This window comes from Oculina patagonica, chromosome 11 (assembly GCF_052425735.1).
Source record: "Oculina patagonica isolate OP01 chromosome 11, crgOcupat, whole genome shotgun sequence".
Taxonomy (NCBI): domain Eukaryota; kingdom Metazoa; phylum Cnidaria; class Anthozoa; order Scleractinia; family Oculinidae; genus Oculina; species Oculina patagonica.
The window spans coordinates 4,731,337-4,757,406 of NC_135768.1; the positions used below are offsets into that span (position 1 = coordinate 4,731,337).

The 26,070-nt window shown below is 37.2% G+C and overlaps 4 protein-coding genes and 1 long non-coding RNA gene across 6 annotated transcripts; 3 read left to right on the top strand and 2 right to left on the bottom strand.

Moving 5' to 3' along the window:
• Nucleotides 1–184: 184 nt before the first annotated feature.
• LOC144630605 (tubulin polyglutamylase complex subunit 1-like) lies at nt 185–26,039 on the top strand. Of its 2 annotated transcripts, none has more exons than XM_078488980.1 (10): nt 185–288; nt 1,764–1,854; nt 3,391–3,521; nt 4,156–4,219; nt 4,909–5,024; nt 5,837–5,890; nt 6,111–6,192; nt 6,817–6,874; nt 8,074–8,157; nt 25,999–26,039. In XM_078488980.1, exons 1-10 carry the CDS (start codon nt 201–203, stop codon nt 26,014–26,016), a joined length of 786 nt encoding a protein of 261 aa, XP_078345106.1. In that variant the 5' UTR covers nt 185–200; the 3' UTR covers nt 26,017–26,039. The 2 variants fall into 2 exon arrangements, with proteins under 2 accessions (XP_078345106.1, XP_078345105.1); XM_078488979.1 differs by lacking the exon at nt 25,999–26,039 and adding an exon at nt 9,819–10,300.
• On the top strand, nt 13,314–14,089 carry LOC144631025 (uncharacterized). The gene has a single exon (XM_078489386.1). It carries the CDS (start codon nt 13,366–13,368, stop codon nt 13,924–13,926), a length of 561 nt encoding a protein of 186 aa, XP_078345512.1. The 5' UTR covers nt 13,314–13,365; the 3' UTR covers nt 13,927–14,089.
• On the bottom strand, nt 15,783–17,373 carry LOC144630640 (uncharacterized). The gene is made up of 3 exons (XR_013566590.1): nt 17,250–17,373; nt 16,483–16,821; nt 15,783–16,431 (listed from the first exon to the last, which is right to left on the bottom strand). It is a non-coding gene; the product is annotated as an uncharacterized LOC144630640 (long non-coding RNA).
• On the bottom strand, nt 18,341–19,375 carry LOC144630761 (neuropeptide FF receptor 2-like). The gene has a single exon (XM_078489131.1). The coding sequence runs from the start codon at nt 19,373–19,375 to the stop codon at nt 18,341–18,343; it is 1,035 nt and encodes a 344-aa protein (XP_078345257.1).
• On the top strand, nt 24,496–25,386 carry LOC144630613 (uncharacterized). Its single transcript, XM_078488989.1, has one exon. The coding sequence runs from the start codon at nt 24,524–24,526 to the stop codon at nt 25,208–25,210; it is 687 nt and encodes a 228-aa protein (XP_078345115.1). The 5' UTR covers nt 24,496–24,523; the 3' UTR covers nt 25,211–25,386.
• Nucleotides 26,040–26,070: the final 31 nt, after the last annotated feature.

The window sequence follows — 26,070 nt, forward strand, 5'->3', positions numbered from 1 at the left end:
CATGTACACAGTAGCGTGGTGTGACGTTGGCCCCAGCCTCGTCCCCAGGCCATACCGCGCTATGCGAGTGAGCGGAGGAGGACTGGGCGAACTTTCCCGACAAGCTTGGCGGGTGACGTCACATTCAAATTCGCCGGGGACGACTGGGGACGAGGCTGCGTTGGCCCCAGTCTTTCCCGGGTTTTTGCGATGACAGCAAAATGGCGGAAAAGAAACTCTCCAAAACAAATTTGTTAGACGATCGTGACTTCAAACTAGAAAAGACTGAGAGTCCCCTCGACTTTTTATGTAAGTATTAGCTCAAACTTTATACTATGAATGGAAATTGAGTACTTTTTAGCCGCAAACTTTAAAGCTATCAAGCAAACCTCTTGAAAATGTCAGATGAAATTTTACAGAATTTTAAACTTAAGCCTATTTGATTTGTCAGATCAATTGATAGTTACAGAAATTTTATTTTTAACCCAAGCCTTTAGCTGATCACCTTTTTCAACTGTGTGTAGTTGTGTCACTTTGTTGTAACCGTTTCATTGAATAACTTACTAATAGGATGCGTTAAGCCTGGATCAAACGGTCATGATAGTTGATGATAGTTCGCTGCTTCCAACTATCATTCACTATCATATTGACTATCATGTTGACGATCAAACGCTCCATGATAGTTGACGATAGTTTGTCGAAATCACGCAATGCGCTCGCGCATTTCATTTTTTGCTTTTCTCGTTCTCAACTCCACTTTCACTCGGTGCAGAAATGTTTTCATGTTTTTTCCTTGTTTCCGATACTTTGACGCCATCTCTTGCTTCTGGCAGTGATATTTTCTGTGCTTTTGACGTTGCTTTTACTCTTCTTTTTCCCACTCACTTTCTCGTTTTCAGCTTCACTATAGTCCAAATATTAACATAAATTTCGGTTTTCTTCTTCGCCAAACGATAGAATTTACGGTTTTTTATAGGTATATATTGAATAATTTTTATAAGTACATTATTGTTGTAATACTATGATAACTATTTATGTAAAACGCATTAGATCATATATGTATGGATTTTGCGCTATAGAAATAATAAAGTTATGTTTATGTTATGTTACGGCAGCCATAAATCTTGGATTGAGCCCGTCTTTGGCTAAACTGCTGACCAATAAACTATCATGCACTATCATTCCCGCGATCAAACGGTAAAAACTATCATTAACTATCGTGTTGAATTTGAGCACGTCCAAACTGCGTGATAGTTGGTGATAGTTGATGATAGTGCATGATAGTTTGTGTTCAAACGCGCGTGATAGTTGTGACTATCATCAACTATCATCAACTATCATGACCGTTTGATCGGGGCTTTATGGAAAATAGCTGAAACCCCGGGGGGGGGGGGACTCCTATATGAAATGGACGGGGATGCTCGTCGGGAATTTTGAAAAGAACCCCTAAAAGAGACCAATCTGGGTGTGGCTCAACCTTTTCTTGACCCCTAAAAGATACCAAAAACTGACGAATAGAATTAATATTTGTATATTTCTTCGTGTGTAACCCTAAACGAGACCATTCTGGGTAAAAATATTGGTGTTTGCTCGGAACACCCTACGCGAGACCAAAAATCCGAAATTTACACCCTTAAGCGAGACGAAGAGCATCCCCGTCACTTTCATACTTTCATATGCGAGTCCCCCCTCGGGGCTGAAACATCCAAATATGTCAGTGTGAGACTAAAAAATTAAAGCCCGATAATTTTATTTATAGACTAAACCTTTTGGTTAATCTACAGCTCGTACTGGTGTCACTAGTGAAATAAAAGATGCAATAACCCTTGTTATCGAAAACAGGCCTGAGGATCCCATATCTTTTATGGCCGAATTGTAAGTATATGTAACTCTGTGGATGAATCAACAAAACAAGCTTTTCAGAGGAAGCTTTACCTGGGCAGTAAAAAATAATGATAAAAAAAAAATAAAGTTTACTGTAAGTGCTTCATTGCGTGATACTTGCCCTGTAACACACGTGGTAGTTACAACTAATCTATAAGTGTCAGTTTCCAGGACAAATTTGCCTTTGACCTTTTTGCGGGCCCAAGAGAGGCCCGCAACCCTAATCTTGACAGTGACCAGCGGATTGCGTATGACGCGTGCGCGCCACGTTTATAAAAGACTAGCTGCAAAGCGGAAGTTGAAAATTTTGTTCTTCCACCAAGAACGATCAGAATGCGAAAAATGTGTCAATCACAACAGTTTGTCGAAACACCGGAAGTTGAAAATCTGTTCATAAAGACGATAAGAATGCGAAAAATGTGTCAATGTCAACAGTTTGTCACATAAGATCGAGGCTTCTGTCACATGGAAGAAACATTACGTTTTGCAGACGTTGTTCAGGCGTTGGTTTTGAGAAGATTTGCTGTGATTGTATCACAGATAAACCAGAGCAAAACGAATGATTCCAACAACAGTTATTTAATCTCGAAAAATTCCTTACAACACTGACAACATAGCGAGTTCACCGACAGAGGAAAATCACATCTTAATTGCACCGCGTGCTCGATTAAATCATGCATTCCTCGCGTGACGCGTTACTTTTGTCCAGTGATTTGTCAATTATCAATCCGTAATCTTCCACCATGAACGGTTAATGCAAAAGGATCCGAAAATGTATCGTTCAAACACTGGGAAGTTGAGAATTTTTTTCCTCCACAAAGAACGATTAGAATCCGAAAACAAAAGTTTGTCGAGGCCCGCACTTTCTAACCCGTGGTTACCACTAGTTATTATTAGTAGTGGGAGGTGTGGTGGCGTAATGGTTAGTGTGCTGGACTCTGGATCGTGCGGTCCAGGTTCGAGCCCCGGCTGGGGTCACTGTGTTGTGTTCTTGGGCAAGAAAACTTCACTCTCATAGTGCCTCTCTCCACCCAGGTGTATAAATGGGTACCTGCGACAATTAATGCTGGGGGGTACCCTGTAATGGACTAGTATCCCATTCAGGGGGGAGTAGAAATATTCCTAGCCGCTTTATGCTATGAAAACTGGGATAAGCTCCAGCAGTGTGGGCCGCATGGCTCGTGCCCCCCCCTTTTCTGTTAGTAGACATCATGTTGCATTGTTATCTAAATGTCAATGATCCATTGATTGGCCGAGTAAGTGGTTGAGCAAGTAGATCACCGACAAAACTAAAAAACTATTGAATTATGAATGAGGTTGATAATAAAAGGATTTAATAATAAAATTGTCCTGGCTTTAGTTTTGGCCGTAGTAAATGTCCTGGTCCTAGTGAATTATGAACCAGGCTTGCCTCAGGCCACCTGGTTAACTATCAATCGAACAGAAAAAACAAAAAACTGAAAATAATATCACCGCTGCTGTTTGTGATAATATAAGGATTTTATAATAAAATTGTCCTGGCTTTAGTTTTGACAGTCATGCCAACACTGCCACAGCACTTATGAAATGTCACCAAAAGCTACTGTTAGTTCATCACTCAAGACCGTCTTTCCAGAACAACCTTGTCCAGGGTTACAACATCCTCAAACAGCAAAAAAGTGAGTACTGCACTGTCTTGTAAATTAAAAAGAATATGATTTTAATTTTGGTATTGATCAATCTGTTTCACTCTGTATTCGATACCCAGCTAGAATACTTAAGGAGAAAGAAGAGATGAAAATGCGTCAGCGGCCTGGGAGTTGGGTGGGTGACATGCAACTTTAAAACCAAGAAATCCAACATTTTCCTGTTAACCGCCCCCCCATCCCTACCCCTTTCTTCCCTCCCCAAAATATAATCCATGTCAAACACTACCAAATGTATTTTTTTATTAATGTTAAACATATTTCAAAAAATCCTTTTAAAACACAACTCATCTCACAAAATATTGACTAAGTGTTGAATGAGGCCTCCCAAGGGGGGTAGCCGTGCCTCAATGTTGCATGTTTTTGAGAACCCATGTCGCCTAGTCAACAGCTGTAAATGTCGCTGTCATTTTTCCCGCTATTGTGTTGCTGTCGCATTGTGTCCCTGTCGCATTTCAGTGCTGTAATGATGTCGCTTGTCGCTGTTAAAATGTTCCGGTGTCACCAGTATTCAGGGGCATGTCGCTTGTCCCTTATACCCCTTGGAAGGCCTCTTGAATACGTTAATAGTTTGAGTATGTATCAAATGGTTTGTTTATATTGTCAGATAGTAATGGTTTACGAGGACTTACTGGAAAGACATATAATGATCTACTAACCTTGTTATGCAGGTAAGTTGTTATTAAAGAATTTCCCACAACAGTTTTCTTTCCTATTTGATTTGGCTCTTTCTTGTCCATTATGCCAACTTGTTCTTGATTTCTAGTGGCATTCTATTTTTTTGCCAGCGACTAGCCAAAAGAAACTACAGCTAGTATGTACCTATAGTCTTAATAATTGTTAAATATTTTACAATCAGCGCTGTCAAAACACTCTTTAGAACAGCCCTTTCAATATATAATTTAAAGACATATCCAAAAAAGTAGGCAGCAAAAGTTTATATAACTGTTATCATATTGCTTACTTTTTGTAGCTTGCAATTTTTTTTATTAATAACCAGCTCTCAAATTCTCTATCTCTGTTGCATCAAAATGCTCCATTCCGGTATGACTCATACTTTAGGATATTTTAGAATTTTGGGGGGAATTTTAAAAAGGTTTTCACTCTGAAGTCATGAAAAATCCTTAAGTTTCATTACCAAAACTTTCCTTTTTGAGTTTTACAAAAAAAGGTAAAGTGAAGTTAGGAATTTTCTATCACTCATCAGCATGCAATGTGACCCATAGTGCTCCATGATCATTTCTTTGCACGCAATGCAGACCTATGAGGCTACATGATTATTTCTTTGTGCGAATTGTGGGCCTAGGGTGCTAGATATTGATTATTAACCACTGGCTCACTGCTGGTGATTCCATTTCAGGGACCTGAACGGTGCAGAGGCGGAACCTCTTCAAAAAAGAATCATGTGTCTTAGCCATGAGGTTGTGCGATTTCCAGTGTTTAAACTAGGAGTCCTATCAACATTTATGTATCAAGGTAAAACAATAAAACTTTCTAATCCACTTTACAAAAAAAGATGGCCGCTGTACATTTTATTACAAATTAATAACGAACCTAACACAACTAGTCAAGAAGGGTACATAGAAATTAGTCATGTAAAATTTGTCCCTGTACTAACAACATTGTTCATGTTAGGTTTGAAGTTTTTAGTAAGAGCTTTTCTGTGCATTTTTATTCAGCTTTTTCAAGGGTTTTGTGTGCTTAAGAATTATAGGTATATACACTCAAGTCAACTCTCTCTTAACAGACACCTCTAATAATAAGACAGACACCTGGTATTGGTCCCTTCCCTGCCGTTTTTCAGTCATTTGACTTAATTTAATTCCCTAAAAGACAGACACCTTTCTAAGATGGACAGTTGGAGCTGGTCCCTACAGTGTCCATTTTAGAGAGAGTTGACTGTATATCAGTCTCCACCTTGGTACGGTGAATTGAGTGTGTTTCTGTTTTCTGACCCTTAAATTTCCAACAAGGGGGAATGGTATAACACAAATAAAACACTACTACTAAGCAGCCAAGGCACTACCACGTGCACAAATCTTTAGATTGTTTTAATACCCCCAAAAATCCCAACTTTAATCAAGCCACCAAAAAATACTTGCCAAATTTACCTACCCAAAAAAATCCCAGAATCAAAAATTTTAAACCCAAAAAACCCCTTCAATCATCCAAGTCACTTGGGGGTGACAGTCTTAATATCAGATGTCAGTACACTGTACTACATTATGTAAGTAAGTAAGTAAGTAATTAAGTAAGTAAGTAATTTTATGAATTCTGTTTCTTTCCAGATTTCTTAAAACAAGCCGAATCACTGTACAATGAGCTGGATTTGACTGGAAGAGGTGTGATTTGACATCAATATAGTAGAAATGATAAAATGTACAATTCAGGGTGCTAGCCGCTAAACTAATAATCATTAGCTCTACAGATTTCCAAATGAGTGTAATAGAGAAATACTGGTAGTTTGACCTCATTGAATTTAACTCACTGACTTGACTGTGTGATGTACCAAGATGGTTAAAATCTTTCTGGCTGATTACAATTTGTTTTGTTTTTCATCAGGTAAAGCTGATAAACATCTCTGTGAAGCTGTGTTATATGAATTACATCAGGCAGCTGTCAAGACCACAGATGACCCAATCAGGCAAGCATGACAAACAATAGCTTAGTAGTTAAATAAAAAAAATAACATAAAAAATTATTTACCTTTATTTAGACATGGTGAGGATTAAAGCTATAAGCTTGTGGGGCCGTGTATTCCTGATCAAATTAGAATTTGAAAGTGTTGGTTTTTGTGGAAGGAGGAAAACCAGAGAAACCAGAGAAAAACCCTCAGAGCAAGGATGAGAAACAACAACAAACTCAACCCACATATGACACCAGGAATCGAACCTGGGCCACATTGGTGGGAGGCGTGTGCTTTCACGACTGCACAATCCCTGCTCCCCAAGTTATCTCTGTACAGGGTACAGCTAGACAAAGCTAGCTGCTAGACAAAGGGGGCACACTCTTATCCCCAACAAAAGTTGGGGATAAGAGTGCTGCATTGGTCAAGAAATGATTTTTGTCCTCTTCTTCTTGAATGACTATGGACTAGTTACATCGTGTTTTTTTAGTACTTCCCGAAGTTGTATGATAGTTTGTGTCATGCAGGGATTTTTATGTTGCTATTTTGCAGTATTTCATGGGACCTTAAAATCTTTTGAATGTTGAATGGAATTTAAAGGATTTCATGGGGTTGTTGTAACATGCTTTCATTTATCGACAGTGTTATTCAAGTGGGTTCCATGTTGAGTTCGCAGCACCTTAACAAAGTCATGGCTGAGGTAGGTATCAGCGAGTTCTAAAGGAAGTGGGATTTGCCCAGGGGGGTACTCCGGCTTGTAAATGACGGGCATGATCGAATGGAGGCAAAACGCAGGCCCCCAAAAAATCCCTTAGTCTGCCAACATTACCCAAAAAAATCCCTGGACCAAAAATAACCCCCAAAAAAATTCCTTGTCAAATTACCCCTAAATTGCCAGGAGGGGCAATAATATAACACAAAGAAAACCATAAAAAATTGAACGCTTGTGTTTGTTTATTCATCATACCATAATTACGCCAAGGCCGTGCCAAGTTCGTTTTTAACACCCCAAGAAAATCCCCTATTTAAATCAAGTCACCCCAAAAAATACTTGCCAAATTTTCCAACCCCCAAAAAATCCCGGAATCGAAAATTTCAAACCCAAAAAAGTCCTTCGATCATCCCCGTCATTTACATGCCGGAGTACCTGCCTGGGGGATTTGACGCCCCTTCCATAATAGCTTGAGGGTAAACCTTACCTTGTATATAACAAATCTACAGAAAAAGGCAAGGGACTTGGAAAAATTTTTATACACTCTTAGGGATTTAACATTATGAGGTGTTGTTTGGGACTGGCGCTAGTTACAAACATGCAATGATATTTTTCAAACCAGGTGCTCCCCCAATAAAGTTAAAAATCAAAATCACTTGCCACAAAATACTGTCTAAACCAATCCCCAGGGATGTCGCTTAGGGCTGGCTGCCCTAAGCGACATTAATGTCACATAAAAACAACGACTTAGGCATACTTTTAGGGCTGCCAAGGCCAGAAAAGCCAGCTGGGCTTGTGGATAAGCCGGCTAAGTGTTATCTTAGCTACATCTCAGAATCCCTTGAAAACTTCTCTGGATTTGTAGTTAAGAAGCACACCCTTAAAAGAACATATTGTGTCTTTGTACAAATTGTTTTCAAAATTTTTTGCTCGTCTTTGTGACAGTTTCACATCCTCTACATGTAGTTTTTTCTTCTACATAGTACAATACTGTTAACCATCTACATAAACAGAAGCGGTTTTGTAGCATCAAAAAATTGATTTAAACAGAGCTTTTATCAATTTTTGCATCTCTGAAAGAACTGGGATAGTTTTTCCTGAGGTAGGTTGACCTTCAGTCGCATAACGTACCATCAATCCTGAATTTGTTATGTACAGTATTGATTAATTCTTTTGTGTGTTGTCAGGCATTAGTGAAGAGTGGAGCAAGCAGTCAGACGATGGCTGCTGATGAGTTCATTGTGGGCGCAGCACAAGTCTTGCTTGAACAGGTTTGACCAGTTTTTTTGACAGATTTAGCAAGAGAACGGGAACGTCAGTTGACGATGGCGCGCGCATTAAAAATGCCCATGTATGGGTGTTTTTATGCGCGCGCTACCCATATATGGGTAGTTTTAATGCGCGCGCCGTCGTCAACTGACGTTCCCGTTCTCTTGCTAAATCTGTCTGTAAGACAGATTTAGCAAGAGAACGGGAACGTCAGTTTAGTTTTTGTTGTAAAGATCAGATCTTTACAAGTGTATTGAAACCTTAATTTTGGGAATTGTTAAAAGTGTTGGAATGATAGTTATGTAATATTTTGTGAAACCAAAATATTGGTTAAAAATAGAAACTCGCGTTTTTTTACCTCGATAATTCTCTCATTTCGAGATAAAACGGTAAAGCCATAGATGTTTGTATTTTTCTCGGTAAAGCCATAGATGTTTGTATTTTTCTCGGAGCAATTCTTGGTGCTTCTGCTTCGCCGATTCTTCGTAAACAATGTTCTTGAAGTGTTTAGTTTTTGTTGTAAAGATCAGATCTTTACAAGTGTATTGAAACCTTAATTTTGGGAATTGTTAAAAGTGTTGGAATGATAGTTATGTAATATTTTGTGAAACCAAAATATTGGTTAAAAATGGAAACTCGCGTTTTTTTGCCTCGATAATTCTCTCATTTCGAGATAAAACGGTAAAGCCATAGTAGTGTTTAGTTTTTGTTGTAAAGATCAGATCTTTACAAGTGTATTGAAACCTTAATTTTGGGAATTGTTAAAAGTGTTGGAATGATAGTTATGTAATATTTTGTGAAACCAAAATATTGGTTAGTGTTTAGTTTTTGTTGTAAAGATCAGATCTTTACAAGTGTATTGAAACCTTAATTTTGGGAATTGTTAAAAGTGTTGGAATGATTTGGTTTCACAAAATATTACATAACTATCATTCCAACACTTTTAACAATTCCCAAAATTAAGGTTTCAATACACTTGTAAAGATCTGATCTTTACAACAAAAACTAAACACTACTATGGCTTTACCGTTTTATCTCGAAATGAGAGAATTATCGAGGCAAAAAAACGCGAGTTTCCATTTTTAACCAATATTTTGGTTTCACAAAATATTACATAACTATCATTCCAACACTTTTAACAATTCCCAAAATTAAGGTTTCAATACACTTGTAAAGATCTGATCTTTACAACAAAAACTAAACACAGGCAAAAAAAAACGCGAGTTTCCATTTTTAACCAATATTTTGGTTTCACAAAATATTACATAACTATCATTCCAACACTTTTAACAATTCCCAAAATTAAGGTTTCAATACACTTGTAAAGATCTGATCTTTACAACAAAAACTAAACACCACATGTAATGCACAACATTAGCCTCCTTTCCATGCATTCCAGCACACATCTGATCTGAGCTGAGAGCCTGGTTGGCTACGGAATGGTTAGTGATTCAGGTGTTTCAATGTACGGTTGTAGCATATGTCAGAAATAATCAAAGCCAGTTTTTCCCAGAAATAAGAACTGTGCAAGAACTTACTATAGTTGTTTGTTCTGCCAAAAAGAACCTAAGATTTTATATTTGACTGAGAAATATAGCTTATGAGTACGTTCATTCAGTTCTGAGTTTACTTTCAGGTTGTTGTTCTTTTATTCTTTTACCAGATACCTGACTTTAGATGACATTTCTGGTTTAGTTTTACAATATCTCCACCAGCAAGCACCTGGAAGCGTGCGTTTTTTCACAGAGCTCCTACTTTTCACTTCCGGAAGAAAAAGTACCACTTAACATCCTAGTTGACGCGACATTCCATCTCAGGGAATTGTCTGAGCCAGCGGTTGCAGTTGCTAAGCAACATATGACGTTGCCTCACTGGACCACTCTCACGTGACTATTGAGTGCTCGCGCCAGTTTTTGATTGGATAATTTAAATCGGAAACTGTTCGGAAGCTTCTACGAAGATTTGCCGAAAACGACGCAAGTTCCCCTTGTACAAAATAATCTTAATCTAAGGGAGGAAATGTGCTCTCTTGAGAAAACGTTTAAGTTGTAAATAGTTGGGTATTAAAAAGAAAATTCACTGCAAAGCGCTGACACTTTGTGGTTTAAATTATTTCTAAAGTTTTGGAGAACTAGGAAGAATATTTAATTTTCGATTTCTTGTATGTATTGCATTGAACAGAGAAGGCTAAGACTACTGGCCGAATGCTTTTGCCGAGGGAAGATTTGTGAAAACAAAATACCTATTTTCTGGGTTGGAAAACCCTTGAAATCTCAAATGATATTTTAGAGTAAGACTAGTGAACTTTATTTATAATTTAATTCATTGCTTTTCAAGCCAACGTTTAAAAGATGATTTGAAATGCTAACTAATCTTAATCAAGTGCGCTTGTCAAACGTTGCAAAGTTATAATATTTTTTGATAATATTTGAATTTTTCTCCCCAAAATACGAATGCAATGTGACTGTGAATCGGTTTTTCATCTTTGCAAATTTGTAGTTGATTAATATCAGGTTGGCGGAAAATCGGTTCAAAGGACTTTTTATGCAACGGGAATTGAACATATGCTATATGGTCTTCCACAGCATCTACTTTCAAGATTACAATCCGTTCAAAATACAGCAGCTCGAATTGTTACACGTACTAGGACATCACCTGTCCGCTATCGTAAAATTTACAAAATTCTTTTACTGGTCTACAAAGCTCTCCATGGGGCAGCGCCTTGCTACATGAAAGAGTTACTTTACTATCAGCACCTTCTGGCGACCCCAGAGGTGATATTTTTACCGTGTTAAAATAAAGTTACTACCTACCTACCTACCTACCTAGCGACCCCCAAAGCAAAATTAAAAACATATGGAGAGAGAAGCGTTTGCTGTGGCAGCCCCAAGACTGTGGAACACAATCCCACTTGAAGTTAGATTAAGTCCTTCTATTGACATTTTTTAAGAGACATTTAAAAACGTACCTTTTTAAACGTTAACAGGCTTTTTAATTATTTTATTTTTTAGGTACATCTGAACTTATATTTGTAAATATCCGTTTTTTAAATTTTTAGAGTTTTTAACTTTTTAACATCATTTTATTAATATTTTTATTGTAAAGCGCCATGGGAAATTAGTGGATTTTGGCGCTATAAAAATACTTTTTATTATTATTTTTTATTATAATATTCAGAGACAACGAACAGAAAGGGAGAGAAAACTTGTTATTGTTGGAAGCCGTTAAATTTCTTACGACTGTGAAAGTTCAACTGATCATCAACTGCTTTGTTTATTTGACCGGAGAAAAAAACTTTTTTTTTTTTTCCCCGTTTTTCTTCTCCTTTTTTTTTTTGGGTTAAAGCGGCGTTTTTTTTTTAAATTTTTTTTTTTTTTGTGGCACAAAAAAAAAAAAAATATTTTCCTCCCCCCCCCGCTTTTTTTTTTTTTTTTTTTTTTTTTTTTTTTTTTTTTTTTTTTTTTTTTTTTTTATTTTGAAAAAGTTGGAACGAACAAAAACAAACAGGCGTTAATTTTACTTTGTACGTAGTTGAAAATTCTGTAAGACATGGCTTTTGTCTGCGTTTTAATGCGAACTCAAGCCAAAATTTAAAAACCGGACGCGAAACATTTGTTTTTTTTCGTTTTACTTGGTCTAATAACACTTGGCCCAGATGTCGTTTTCATAATAACACGAAGTTGTTTTGCACGCCGCGGGTTCGCTTTATACTCACATGCAAATGTTTGTTGAATATAATTCTAAAATGTAATTTTTTAAACAACCCAAGTGTTTGTATCAGGTGCGCCCTCATCCTTTTTGAAAGGGGATGGGCGGGGGGGGGGTGGGGGGGGGATGGGGTCCTTCACGCCCGACTCGAGAAAGGTCGTTCAATACAGCGCTTCCGAACGCATGTGTATGTCACTTTTAAGAAGAAATAAATTCTTGAAGAACCTCGCAATTCTCAGTGTAACTCTCTGCTCTTCTCTTGATTTTGTTAAGAATTCTGTTCTCAATTCTCCAATTTGCAATATTTGAAATTCGAAACGGTTTGGCGGCGGGGGAGGGGGGGGGGGGAGACCTTCGGACCCCACGGGGACGCCCCTGTTTATTGCAAATTATTTGGCGATTCGCGCGGTGAAAGAAATCATTTTGATATCATTTTGAATTTTGAATCCCCAGTAGTCCTTTTTTGCAAAAGACAAGGTCTGTTTGTTTATAAATTGTAATTTGTAAGTGACGCATTAAGTGATATATTTTATGAGGTAAAAAAAGAAAAAGAAAATCAACACTAAACTCAGTATTGGTTTTCATCTTTTGAAATAAAATCAATTGCATTTTTGTAGGTTATGAAATGAGTCCGAATAGACCTAGCCGCACATCCTCAACTAAATTATTAACATGTTGATAACCGAGGTGGCCTCCCCTATAAGCCTGGTGGTTTCTTGAAGGTCTCCTCGCCCTACCAGGTTATTTCTGCAAAATTTTATTTTTTTAAAGTAGCTAATAAAATGATGATGACGATGATGATGATGATGATGCATATTTAAGGACACGCTTTGAAATCCGTGAAATCCGCCATTTTCGATGCCATCGATGTTATGAAAATTGTACGTTGAAGCGAAATGAAATCTTATTGCATCGAGACAAGTTGTGTTACTAGAATTCTGTTAAATTAGCTTTAGCAGTTTCACAGCGATCTCTTTCGTTTAGACACGCTCCGCGGAAATATAAACCCGAAAAACCCGTATGTCAACCAAAAGAGGCGTGGCTGAGTATGGTATGCAGTTCATTTAGTGTTACACAACTAGCATCTTACAAATAAATCTCATATCCGTCTTATGACTTGAGGCAAAACGTGAGTCGACTTTCAAAGGGTAAAAATAGAAAAAATATTTATCTTTTAAACGAGCAAGAGGAACGCTATGAAGTGAAAATTATTTTCAAACCGTTGTAAGAAACTACTAAAACATTATTAGCTGAACAAAGTGAACTTACAGTACTTAACAAAAACACGAGACTCAAAGCACGATCAAAACATCATTCTGATCATTACTTGCGTTATATTTCTTAAGTCACGTGTAATTTCACGTGTAATTTCACTGTTTTAAGTCAGGTGTAATTTAGTTTTACACCTGGCCAGCTTCTTTTGCTTTTTAACGTCGAGAGCATAAAAAAACAATCCAAAACAATGCAATTTTCACATTAGACTTAAGATTAAAGCGATCAACATGGAAAAGGAAACTCGAGCCAGCAAGAATAGCAGCCCGACATACGTACACGATGCTACATCTTCCAGATTTCTTGACAGTTTTCAGGGAATGTTTCGCCCAGCCAATGCTGATATTCCTTTCATGGACAAAAGAGCATTACACCATTCCCCCGCCAAGATAAAGGACTTCGCAGGAGAAATTGCCGCCTTCGAGAGCGCAGCTCAAGCGGTATCCAACGAAGACACCAGAGAAAACGATACCAAAACAACACTCGCCAAGCATCTTGCGAAGAAGCGAGAGGAGGCAAAGGAGAAATCTGGAAAAAAGAGAAAAAATGAAGATTCTTCCGAAGACTATGACGCAAATAACGGAACAAGGGGAAGAGAGAGTTACAGGGAACGAAGAAGGAAGAATAACGCTTCGGCGAAAAAGTCGAGAGACGCGAGGAAAACCCGAGAACTGCAAACACAAGTTAAGGCGGCTTTCCTTGAGAGGGAGAATCTGAGAATAAGTGCACAGCTTATGATTGTCCAACAGGAAAATGCGTTTTTGAAACGAGCATTGTGCGCCAGAATGTGAAAAAACATTTGAATTTGAACATTGCCATATCTAAAATACGGAAACAATGCCTTAATCGCCATTGTTTAAAAATGTATTTTTCCTGATATCTTGATATTTTTCGTATCAGCATTGTATGCAAAAAGTAATAAATTAAAATGCTTTGTATAATCTAAGAATTTGCCATTAAACATTTGAGGACATGTTTTTTCTTGACCTATTGTTAAATTTTTTTACTGGCCCAGCTTGCTTGTCCCCAGGCGTCCCTCCTAAGTTTGAGCACGGTACGCGTGGACTTGTGGGCCTCTCGCAAAAGCCCCGCGCTTCTGTTTACCGCGCTTCAAAATTGCAAGCCGTAACTCTCTCTTAGCAAGAGGCAAGACGAGGCACTTGCCTCGTCTAGATTTTAAACCAAAAAATAAAAAAAAAATGTGTTGCTGGGAAATTAATCCCCAGTTGAACAAGATTGATTTTTCTCAAGAAATACCTCAAGAAAAATATCTCTGAAAGAGTTTCATTTTTTATTTTCTGGAAGGCTTTGCCCCCAGGACCCCCTAGCAAGATTCGGCCTCGTCAATGGCAAAGGTCTGGTTACAGCCCTGATAACTGAAGATTTGATGTGATTTTAAAATTAGAATTTGAAGTTAAAAATTGGTAGACAGACCCCAGACAGTCCCCCTGACAACCCGGAGTGCTCTTTCGTGGGCGTCAACTGTCTGGTGGTGTTTCAATTCTTTCTTTTTTCAATCACTTTTTAAACCTCTTAAAATATCATTCAGATTCAGGTAGACCCCCACCTTTAACGCAATGCTGTGATGGGGACTCACTTTTACGCAATGCTTTTCTTGCAATCAGTGCGGTCTGCGGAATCGGCCTGCGGTCGTCTTCAAAAACACCATTATGACGTCAAAAACTCGTTCCATTTCTTCCATTTCAGTTCGCAGTCATTCAAAAACGTTTTCGTGAATCCTTCGGAAATCTTCGTATTTTTTGCTGTAAATCGCGCTTTGAGGCTCGAAAAACAAAAAAATTTTCTTAAGTTCATTTAATAATGGATAGTTTTAGTGGCATGGCATTTTGAAATTTCTGTTCATTTGACCTTTAAGGAGATTTTCATTTTAGACTGCGGAGCAGTCTCTCTCTTGCTCTGAAGTCCGTTTGGACGAACGCAAAATTCACAGCATGAAAATATAACTTTACCGTGGTGTAAAGCTCGTGTAAAGCTGGCGTAAATTTGGAATTAATTTAATCAGCTATACGCTAATTTTACTTTTTTTAACGCTGACCTTTATGCCAGCTTTACACTCAAGTATAAAAGTAGATAAAGAGACTCCTTTAAACCAACTTTAAGAGCCTGTTTACAAGCAGGTAGGGTAACCTTACCTTCCTATTTTTTTTTTTTTTTTTTGTGTTTTTTAGGCTTGTTTCTTGGTATTTTCTCTTTTTTTTTTTTTTTTTTTTTTTTTTTTTTTTTTTTTTTTTTTTCCCCCAAAAAAAAAAAAAAAAAAAAAAAAAAAAAAAAAAAATAAATCACATTTACACACAGTAGCGTAAAGATCGGTTTAACCACTCCCCTTAAACAACATTTAATTGATGGTGTAAAGTTTGATGACCAACTTTACACCAGATTTAACCACCTTTAATTTCACTTAAATCCCAATTTTCTTGCTGTGAAAGCTAACGAGCAGGTCCCAACGGACTTTAAAGCAAATAAGAGACAGCTGACAGTCTTCATTTTTATTCAATGGTGACAAATGTTTGGTTAATAACGGACGCCACATGGAGTTGTGACATCATAGACGTATTTTAAAAGGAATATAATTTGAAGAACTAATTTGAAGATATCTAGGTAAAACACTCTAGACTGAACTAGATAATAACAACCTATACCAGCCTGGACTAGAATACTTTGCGGGGTAAATTCTAAGGCCCCGTCCACACTGAACCGGGTAAATTTGAAAACGCACCTTTTTTTCCCCGGTTAGGCCAACCGTCCACACTGAACCGGCGTTTTCGGTCACCGAAAACGGAGCTTTTCAAAAACGCTCACCAAAGAAGCGTATCGTTTTCAAATTCACCCGAGTTAATGTGGACGGAAAACATTTTACGCGGCGTTTTTAAATTTCTCCATTTTCAAATTTACCCGGGTCAGTGTGGACGGGGCCTAAGTTGCTGATTTCTTTTAAACTTCATTCTTCACTTGACCTGCCATGAAGTTTCTCTTTACATTAAAACAATTAAGCTCGGTTAAGCTAGCTAGCTTCTTTGACTGAAAAGCTTTTATTTTTCTCGTGTAGTAAGTAAGCATGTAAATCCATCGTTTGCCAGTGAACAGTTTTACAACTTTTCCCCAGGGTCCTCTCGGCGTTGCTTTTCAAGATGATGGAAAAGGCGCCATCTTCGAAAACAACACCGACAAGATCTTGTGGTTGAGTATTTAGCTAATACAACACAACCTACTTTAAACAAAATATTAGAAAAAGGAACCAGCTTATTTACTCAAGTTCATTGTTGGATGACAACGGACTAGTAGGGTTTCCACAAGTTTGGTTTCAAATTTTTTTTTTTTTTTTTTACGTACTAGTACACTCCTTCGTTCACAATGCGATGTGCAGTGGCCGTCCGAAATGGACCAGCTGTAATTTGATGGCCGCTTTTCAGCAGCCGCCAATCATTGTAAGACCACGTGTTCCAACCAATGGCGCCAACCCAACCACTTTTGGCGGGAAAGTTACTAGCACTCCACCAAGGTGCACGCCACATGTGTTTAACGTCACTTGTGCGCTCGCGTGAATAGGCTGTGTGACCAACGTAGCTTGTGTCACGCAACTTGTAACGGGAAAACGGTTTGATACCATCAGGACCAGAGAATATCCAGTTGCCATGGCAATCGGTGGCGTCCACCATTTTGATTCGCTTATGTAAAAAGTAGATAAAAAGTTAACTTTTAATTTTTTTTCTTATATTCAAAGGCTGCGAGCTTGCGTTTTAGTGTATACGAATAACACTTTTTATCAGGCTTTTTTGCCTATAAAATTTAAGCTGTATCTGCTAAGAGAGATTGGTAAATTCAATCTACTTGTTTTTGTTATTTACTGCAAGGAAGCCGAAAGTTAAGATCGAGTGTGTGATGTTTTCTATCCCCAATGTAGGATATTTCAACTATTTTCAACTATTTCGACTCGGGTATGAGAAAATGAAATCTATGGAAGAATTTAAAACCTAGGTTTATGCAATACAAATGTCAGTGAAACCGTGAGATGTAGAGGAATATTATATATATGTTGTACCATTTAAGTCATTTGAACAATTCCAGTTAATTTTCACGAGGATATATCTCTCACCTTTGGCAAATTAAAAGAATTGATATGAAATGCGTTGCTTCTGTCTTTCTCTCACAAACTCCAAACAAGGAGAAAGGCTGTGAAGTTTAACTAAACGAGACAATGTTGACTTGAAAACCAGTAAACTTGTCTCCTTAGAAACAAATATCAAGTACTTTAGGAATGTGATGAGCTAAAATAAGCCGCCACTTGTCAATAATTAACAACGACTACATTATTAATAACAGGCATTCACACATCGTAGCACAGGGTCCCCAAGCTCTTTTGTTAGAGTTTAATTTATTAAACAAAGCAGTAGAAAATAAGTAGAGAATGAAATGACAAATTTATGAAACGATTTGTGAATAAAATATACATAATTGTATTTTTTATCCGGATGGTAAGGCATAACTTTAATTTGTGGATAGAAATCAAGCTACGGCTATAAATATCGATTTTTTTTTAAAGGTTAAGCCTTAATATTTCAAGTTGCAATCCATTTCCATCCTTGCCATCCTGCAGCCATCCGCACTTGTAAACAGTTTCAGTGCTCTAATATAGCAATTTTTTTTAAAAAATGGACCATTATTTTTTAGATTTCCTACGACACAAATATAAATTTTCTCTGTCCAAAAATTTGGTAAAATCCAATAAAAAACACCTTTAAATTGTAGCATCGCAGAATATTTTCATTTACAGGTTGCATTCTGTCTTTTATTTTAGCGCGGTGTCCGTTCTCAAGGAACTTTAATCCACGGTACGCAAAAAGATGGCAACTGATACATTTACCCATAATTCTTAGCGCAAGAAAAACCTAAAAACGCTTATAAAAACGCATATATAAGTTCTAAAAACTTCAAACTTAGCACACGCAATGCTGTTAGTACAGGGAAAAATGTCGGAAAAAATATGTCTTTCTAAGTTTCTATTGGCTGTGTAAGGTTTGCAAGGTATTGTGGTAAAATGTACAGCCGCAATCTTTTTTCTTACAGTGTATTACAGTGCAATGACTGAAGTGCGAGAAAGACTAACTACAGGTGTCAATTAAGAAGACAGAATGTGACATGAATTTTTCTGCAAACTGATTTACCTCTACATCAATTCATTTCTGCTTAGTTGTAGCTTGCCAACATGATAGGTTGAACTCCATTTTCATGGCAATGGCGACAACAGCGGGAAAACACGCGCCACGACCCACAGCAACAAAAGAATTTGAATAATAGTTTCCGAAATTCTGGGCTAAAAAATGCGTAAATTGCAGGGTTTATGGAAGAGCTTGACGTCTGCGCCAGGAAACACCAGATCTGCAGTTCAAAGTTGTTTTCACTGTACACTCCATAGACGTTTAGTAAATCCACAAAAAATTTCGGCCCCCAACATAAAACAAAGCCAAGAACAGCGACGGCCATCAAGCGAGTTGATTTTACTTTAGACTTAGCAACCGCACTGTGAATTGTTCCATTTTTGCTTCTTTCCCATAAACTAACAGCGATCTTTGTGTAGGCGATGAACATGTACATTAAAGGAATAACAAACGCCAGCAAGAAGTAGACTGTTTTGGAAAGCTGGGTTTTCCAGTCTGAAGGCAAATGACAGAAACTATATTCTTTACACGTTTTAGTGCCATTATTTTCTTTGGAGCAAAACACTCGAGAGTCTTTTCTAACGCTATAAATAAAAGGTGCAGACGTAATGAAGGCGTAAGTCCAGATGGCGGAAACCAACATTAAGTAAGTCTTCAAATGTCTCGGCCCCAGGCTCTTAAAAGGTCGCAAAACGTTTCTGTGTCGGTCCCAGGTAATAGCGACCAAACTGTTAAAAATAGCCGCGGCGCATGCGAGATCCATGAGGACTAGGGCCTTACACGATGAAGAATTTCCCTTCGAGGAATGAATGCTCCAAAATACTGGAACGGTCACATGAAGTAGCAGATGAGTGACTGACAAATGAAAAATCAGAAAACTTGAAATATTTTGTCGTATCTTACCACTTCGAAGCATTACAAACACCACCATACTGTTAAGAACTGCTCCACAGGAAAGCAAAAAATAGTAGGCGATGTACCAAAAGTAAACAAAGCCTGAACGATATGCAGGCGAAGGATTTGTTTTGTTTATGATATTCCAAGATTCTAGCGTTTGATTCATTACTTTTTTCAACAATTTGTCCCCTGACTTTTGACACAAAACGAGAGGAAACTTTTTTTTTCAATATTAAAAGGTTTAAAATTTGAACTTCTCACTGCCAAAGCACGGTAAACTCAATGAATTACTCAATGCAATGAAGCGTTATTTAAATTCGTTTGAACTGCAGGTTCTATGTCAAAGTCATATTAATTTTGCTCTAAATGTTCCGGATGCAGTAAGTAAATAGAACTCACTGCGAAAAATTAAGAGCATGGTCACAACAAACAAACAAACTTTAGATCAAGAACAAAAAAACTTAATTATAACGCTAGTGGTTCTGTCTTTCACTGGTGAAAAATGATTTTTTTAAATTGTTTTGGGTAAATAAAGTAAGTGCTTTTAGTTATGGTGTTATTAATTTACTGTGTATTTCAGTTATAGCTGACAGTTTCCCCTTACTTAAAGCAAGGGTTCCGTTTAAATAGAGTTTTTGCCACCGTCAATTAAAAATACAATGCCGTAATGGTCGAAAAATTAAAAAAAAGACATTTTCGACTTATTTAAATAGTAGGCTAGCCGACGCAAATTGTTTTTAAAACTTACGAAATGTCGAAGAAGAGTTCCGGAAGAAAATCCGTCAAGGTACTAAAGTTGTCATCCAAATGTAAAGTCGACCTTTTTCCCCCTTTGAGAAAAAAAAACAACAACTAATTTCCTTAAAAGTTGTCCGAACTGTGCAAACGGCAAGAGAAAAGATTTATTACCGATTTATTGCAGAAAAGTTTCGAATTTTTATGCTTTCGTGAGCGGAACCCAATTCAGCGCAGCGACGTCAACTTTAATTTTAGAACCAATCACAGGCCGGAAAAGTGAGACGGCAATACCACGAAATATTGACAGCTCGGGCATAAACAAAACTGTCAGAAGATCGCGATACAATTTGTAAAGAAAAATAGACAAGAACCACCAGTGGCACAATCATTCTCATTATAAACTTTCAAGACATCTTTACTTTTTCTATTTTATTTTTAAACCCGTCAACCCTCATCGCCAACCTTTCTCTTTCTTTATAAACAACTCTACGAAATAAAGGGCCCGCAAAGCGTACATGTAAGGCTTACATGTTTAAAGGAACAGCATAGTGCCAGAAAAAAAAGGTAGCATTGCCATATAACTCTATTTAAGTTTTCTTCGTACCCAGCCTGCCGCGATGATCAACCAATAAAAACTCTTTATAAATTAAAAGGTTAGATTTCCTTGACAATTCATACCCAGCTTAGCCCATGGAGTTCTTGCTAACGTATGGAGCATGGATTTACATTAATACAAAATTGTTTTATAATCTTTTTTAGAATGATGTGATTGTGTGAAAATCTATACAAATTGTCAGTTTTATGAAAAATGAATCAAATATTAAGTAAAACAGTACAATTAAATATGGAGTGTGGCTTTTTTTTTACAAAGGCTTGAGTTATTTTCTTCTTCCCTATCGCGGGAAGTCTTTTTTTAAAAAAAAAAACACTGCACGTGCAAACGTTTCATAACTCGTGATGTTTTCACGATTCTGTAACATCTGAGGAAAGATGCAAATCTCAACTTTCGCTGTTTTTAGAACAGGATGCTAAAACACCTTGTTTACTTTCCGCTTAACCTCGCGTGATTTGAAAACAAAATATCTGCAGATAATGTCAGCCTAAAATCTTAATTGGAACCTACGCATTTCGTAATAGCACGAAGTTGTTTTAATTTGCCAACGTAAATTTTTAATATCCCCGCGAGATTCTTACAAATAAAACGTCTTTCTATTATTTAGTATTTATGTATGTAGAGAATTTAATAATGTTAATTGAATGAAACGCTAACTGTTTCGTTGTAGCTTTGATGTATACTAATTCTCAGGAAAGGAAACTGATTTTAAGTCTCTTTACTGACATCTTATATCAAAGGCAACTCAGCTTTTCTGCAGCTATAGCTTTTATTTAAAACAAATTTTCTTCAGCAGGACTCAGTTAAAGACTTTTTTCACACATCGTATGCGATAGTCAAAAAATATATCGAGCTGTATTTATGGTATTTTATGACAATGAAGTAAGCTCAAATTGCATTATTTTGTCATAAAATCAGGTCTTGATATTCGATGAACAACTGGTTGCATAAGATTGCCAGCATATCAGAAATCCTTGATAATCCAATTTCAGAGAGAATGAGGCGAAATTTTATTTGAAAATAAAGATTCCATTAGCTCATTTAATACACTTAAAAAAGGCTTGGTTCTAAATTCAGATTTTTTATCATTTGGGATCAGTTTTAAAGCTGTGTGCATGCATACTCAAACTGAAAAAAATATATAATATATAGATTTAGGCACGCCTAAAAGCGGAGCTCCCCATTTATTTAATTTTCACTGGAGCTTACAATGTTTTCATTCTAGTGAATAAGCGGCCAAAGTACTAATGTTTATGGCGGTTTATAGGTTAAACTGAATGTCAGCAGTACGACAAAAATAATAATCTTAAAGCGGGGCAAAATCATTACTCATGGCACGAAAAATTACTTTAGAGTACAGTAAATTATCTGCTTTCTAGCAATAGAAAATAGTTTCACGATCCTGTTATAGTTTCGCAGCAGTTTAGTAGACTCCACAATATCTATTACATTAATATAGGATATATTCAACGTGCATTACAGAGTTTGTCGGATTAGCTCAATCGGTAAGGTGCCAGTCTGCGGCTCGGGAGGTCGTGAGTTCAAATCCCAGAGGGTCAAGTTTTTTTTTTTTTATTTTTTTTTTTTTACCCCGTAGCAATAAAATGGTTTGTTTATTATATCAACCCGATTTAGCTTTCGAATGCTCCTTCATGTACGATGCTGGCTTTACAGATAGACACGAAAGTCAATGTCCACTTTTTTGGCGGTCGATTACTTTCTACACGTAATTTTCAGCCACATTTTGTTTCATTGCTTCTTGTTTTTCTTTTCAAACCTCTTTAAATTTTAAAGGCCGCCTTTATACGGCCGCCTTTATACGGCCTTCTTCTTTCTACCATCAAACTATGGCCGCCATGTTGCGCGACTCCGTACGCCGTACGTACGCGCCCGCGAACCATGCCCCATGTTGACCATGAAAACTCATTTCGATAGTGTTCCTTCTTTCATGGTTATGGTGCTACGCTTAGGAGCTCCGCTACTATTTTGCTTAAGTGTTTTTCTTTTTTTTTCTTAAATGTCCATCTCACGTTTTCAAACACGTGAAAGCCATAAAAAAACTTGTTATATAACATTAAGTTAAACTACGTGCATGAAATCACAACATCGACGTATAATTTCTAAACGAACGTTCTTTTTTTGAGGAGAGGGGTGGGGGAGGGGGTTGGAGGAGGGGAAAGCATGTGGGAAAACGCGGACGAGAATGTAACAATGGGTCAAAATCAAGCTTGAGATAAGTTCAGATATTGTAAGCATCTGTGAAAGAAAGCGGGTAAACGAAGAAGGCCCGTGAAATGCTTTTTTATTAAATCCGCGACAGACGTCATTTCATAATAACAAGATGTTTTTGTTTGTCGCGTGATCAATTTCATTGCACGTGAGCATCTAAAAAACCTAAAAATAGAATATCTTAATACGGCAAGGGGCTTAAATAAATGTTTGTTGAGTATAAGGCCAATCGTGAAATTCTTCAAACAAATCAAGTTTGATTTCTCCTGGTTTCTTTATACACTGTTAACTATGTTTTCAGCAAAGAAATGAAAATGATTATACCGCTAGCTACCTAGCTGTTATTGTGTAAGATTGAACAATTTAAATATTACTCAATACAAAATAAATGATAAAATATCACGAATAATACTTTTTCGACAAATAGGCGAGTCCAAGATGTTGAAATTGAAAGACGGATCCAAAAGGATTTTTTTAATAAAAAGTATTTGGATCTAGATTCCCAATAATCTCTTTCCAGTGAAAACCAGATAATGTACAAATTCAATTATATTTGCAAATCCAACAGCCTTCAGTGGGTATATTTAATCCGTTTAAATAATTAAATAACTTTCTGTGTTTATTTTTCAGTTCTTTTTTTAACCGTTTGGGATCACTTGCCTAGCTGTGAAAGGAGTAAATAAAGAGATAAGTGTTTTTAACTTTGTTCCAGAATGTTTAACTCACGTGTTGCAAGAGTGTGTCAGCCACAGACAAAAGGCTTGTTACATAACATATTAAGAAATCTTCATCCTAAAAAACGATCAGAAAAACAACTTATCAGCACGCAGACGTCATTTCAATTATTATGATTATAGCACGCAGTTGTTTTGCCCGCGTGTTTCTTTCATGAACTCGATGAGCCTTACATTTAAAAGGCTTTTAACAAATATTTCTGAATATAATGCTAATTCTAAGTCTCTTAAACAAATCAAGTTTGGTTTAAAACACCCCGAGGTGTATAAGATCCATTTAATCTTGGTTGTGAATTTTTTAGATTTGTATTTTTAATCATCTGAAATCAATTGCATAGCTGTGGATTAAGTTAACCTATAAATATTTTCCTCTTCCTTTTGAGAGTCGATTTCACGTTTTCACGAAGCCACGTGAGAGCAATTATGAAATAATTGTTATGCAACTTTGAGCTTAGTCACGTTATAGTTAATACGCAATTTGTTTAACGTCCCGGGGGAAGACGTGTATGTATTGTTAAGCGAAAACAAAAACACTACGGAGTGTAAAAACAGTTCAAAAATAAATTCTGATTTTAAACATAGGTTGTATAAGTTGGGAGAGAAAGGAAGGAAGAAGAACTGTGCATATTTATCAACTTTATATTGCTACTGTTAGCAAGTAAATGCAAAGTAAACTTCGCTGCTTGTATGTTTTTTTTAAAAGCAACTAAATGACCCTCTCACTCTCCCCCCCCACCACCTTCTATTAATTGCACAGGAACTTACAGTATAACACGACAACATGACAGCCTCAAAGCAAAACACGATCAAAACATCATTTCTTGTGTTATATAACGAAATCTAAACTCACGTGTAATTTTACACCTGCTCAGCTTCCGTTAGTTCCTGATGTAGAGCTTAAAAAGAATTCAAAAACACTGCAATCTCAGTTCACATTAGACTTGAGATGAAATCGATAAACATGGATACATCTTTTAGATTTCTTGACAGTTTTCAGGGAATGTTCCGCCCAGCCAATGCTGATGTTCCTTTCGCGGACAGAAGAGCTTTACTTGATGACCGTCTAGGAAGTGACAAGCAAACAAGAGTCCGTCTGTTATACGATGAGCTACTGTCATCAGAAAAGAACAACTCATTCCAAGTTGGCGGTCAGCATCGAACACATGAGGGGAAATCTTCAAGGGCGCTGGCGTATGAAGGCGGGAATACTGTGCCACAAGACTTGAAACCCTCATCGCCTTTCTACGTATACACGAAAAGCACAGATTTCAGCTCCCCCGCCAAGATAAAGAACTTCGCGGGAGAAATTGCCGCCTTCGAGAGCGCATCTCAAGCGGTATCCAACAAAGACAACAGAGAGAGTAATTTTAAAACAACACTCGGTAAGCATCGTGAGAAGCGAGAGAAGTCAAAATACGAGCCTGCAGAAAAGATGGGAAAATTAGAAGATTCTTCAGAAGACGATGACGCAAATAACGGAACAAGAGAAAGAGAGAGTTACTGGGAACGAAGAAGGAAGAATAACGCTTCGGCGAAAAAGTCGAGAGACGCGAGGAAAGCCCGAGAAATGGAAACACAAATTAAGGCAGCTTTCCTTGAGAGGGAAAACCTGAGAATACTAGCACAGCTTATGATTGTCCAACAGGAAAATGTGTGTTTAAAACGAGTTTTATGCGCCAAAATGTGAAGAACATTTGTGACTGTGAACATTATTTGGTCTTGATATATTAAACTGTAAATTGCGTTTGGAAGGCTTCGGTCTTTTGTAAATCTATTTTTTGATTTTCCTTTCAAGGAAAGGAAAAATTGTTGTTATATAAATTCTTTGTTGTTATATAGTTGTACATCCTGTTATTACAGAGGTCTTTGAGCAGCTATTTATTGTTACATGGTTACGAGTTGATATTTTGCATATCGCATTAAAGGCTGGTTCTCATATAATCGCCCCGATCGTTTCTATCGCCTCTGTGTATCGGGGGCGATTATATGAGAACTTTACACAAACGATCGCTAACGTCTGCGGCGATTGGAACAGCCGGGGAGCTCAAATATTGCAATTCTTTGGGTGTTTGTAATAAAACAATTATTCCACTCGCGCTTGTTGGATACGAGTCGTTATAGCCAACTTGGCGATACGCGCCTCGTTGACTATCTTCCATCTCATATCCAACGCGCGCTCATGGAATAATTGTTAATTAGCCTCCTTTCCATGCATTTCGGCACGCATCTGATCTGAGCTGAGAGCCTGGTTGGCTACGGAATAGTTAGTGTTTCAGGTGTTTCAATGAACGGTTGCAGCATTTGTCGGAAATAATCAAAGTCAGTTTTTCCCAGAAATGAGAACTGTACAAGAACTTACTATAGTTGTTTGTTCTGCCAAAAAGAACCTAACATTTTATATTAGAATATAGCTTAGAGTACGTTCTTTCAGTTATTAGTTTACCTTCAGGTTGTTGTTCTTTTATTTTTTACCAGATACCTGACTTTAGATGACATTTCTGTTAAGTTTTACAATATCTCCATCAGCAAGCAACTGTAAGCCTGCGT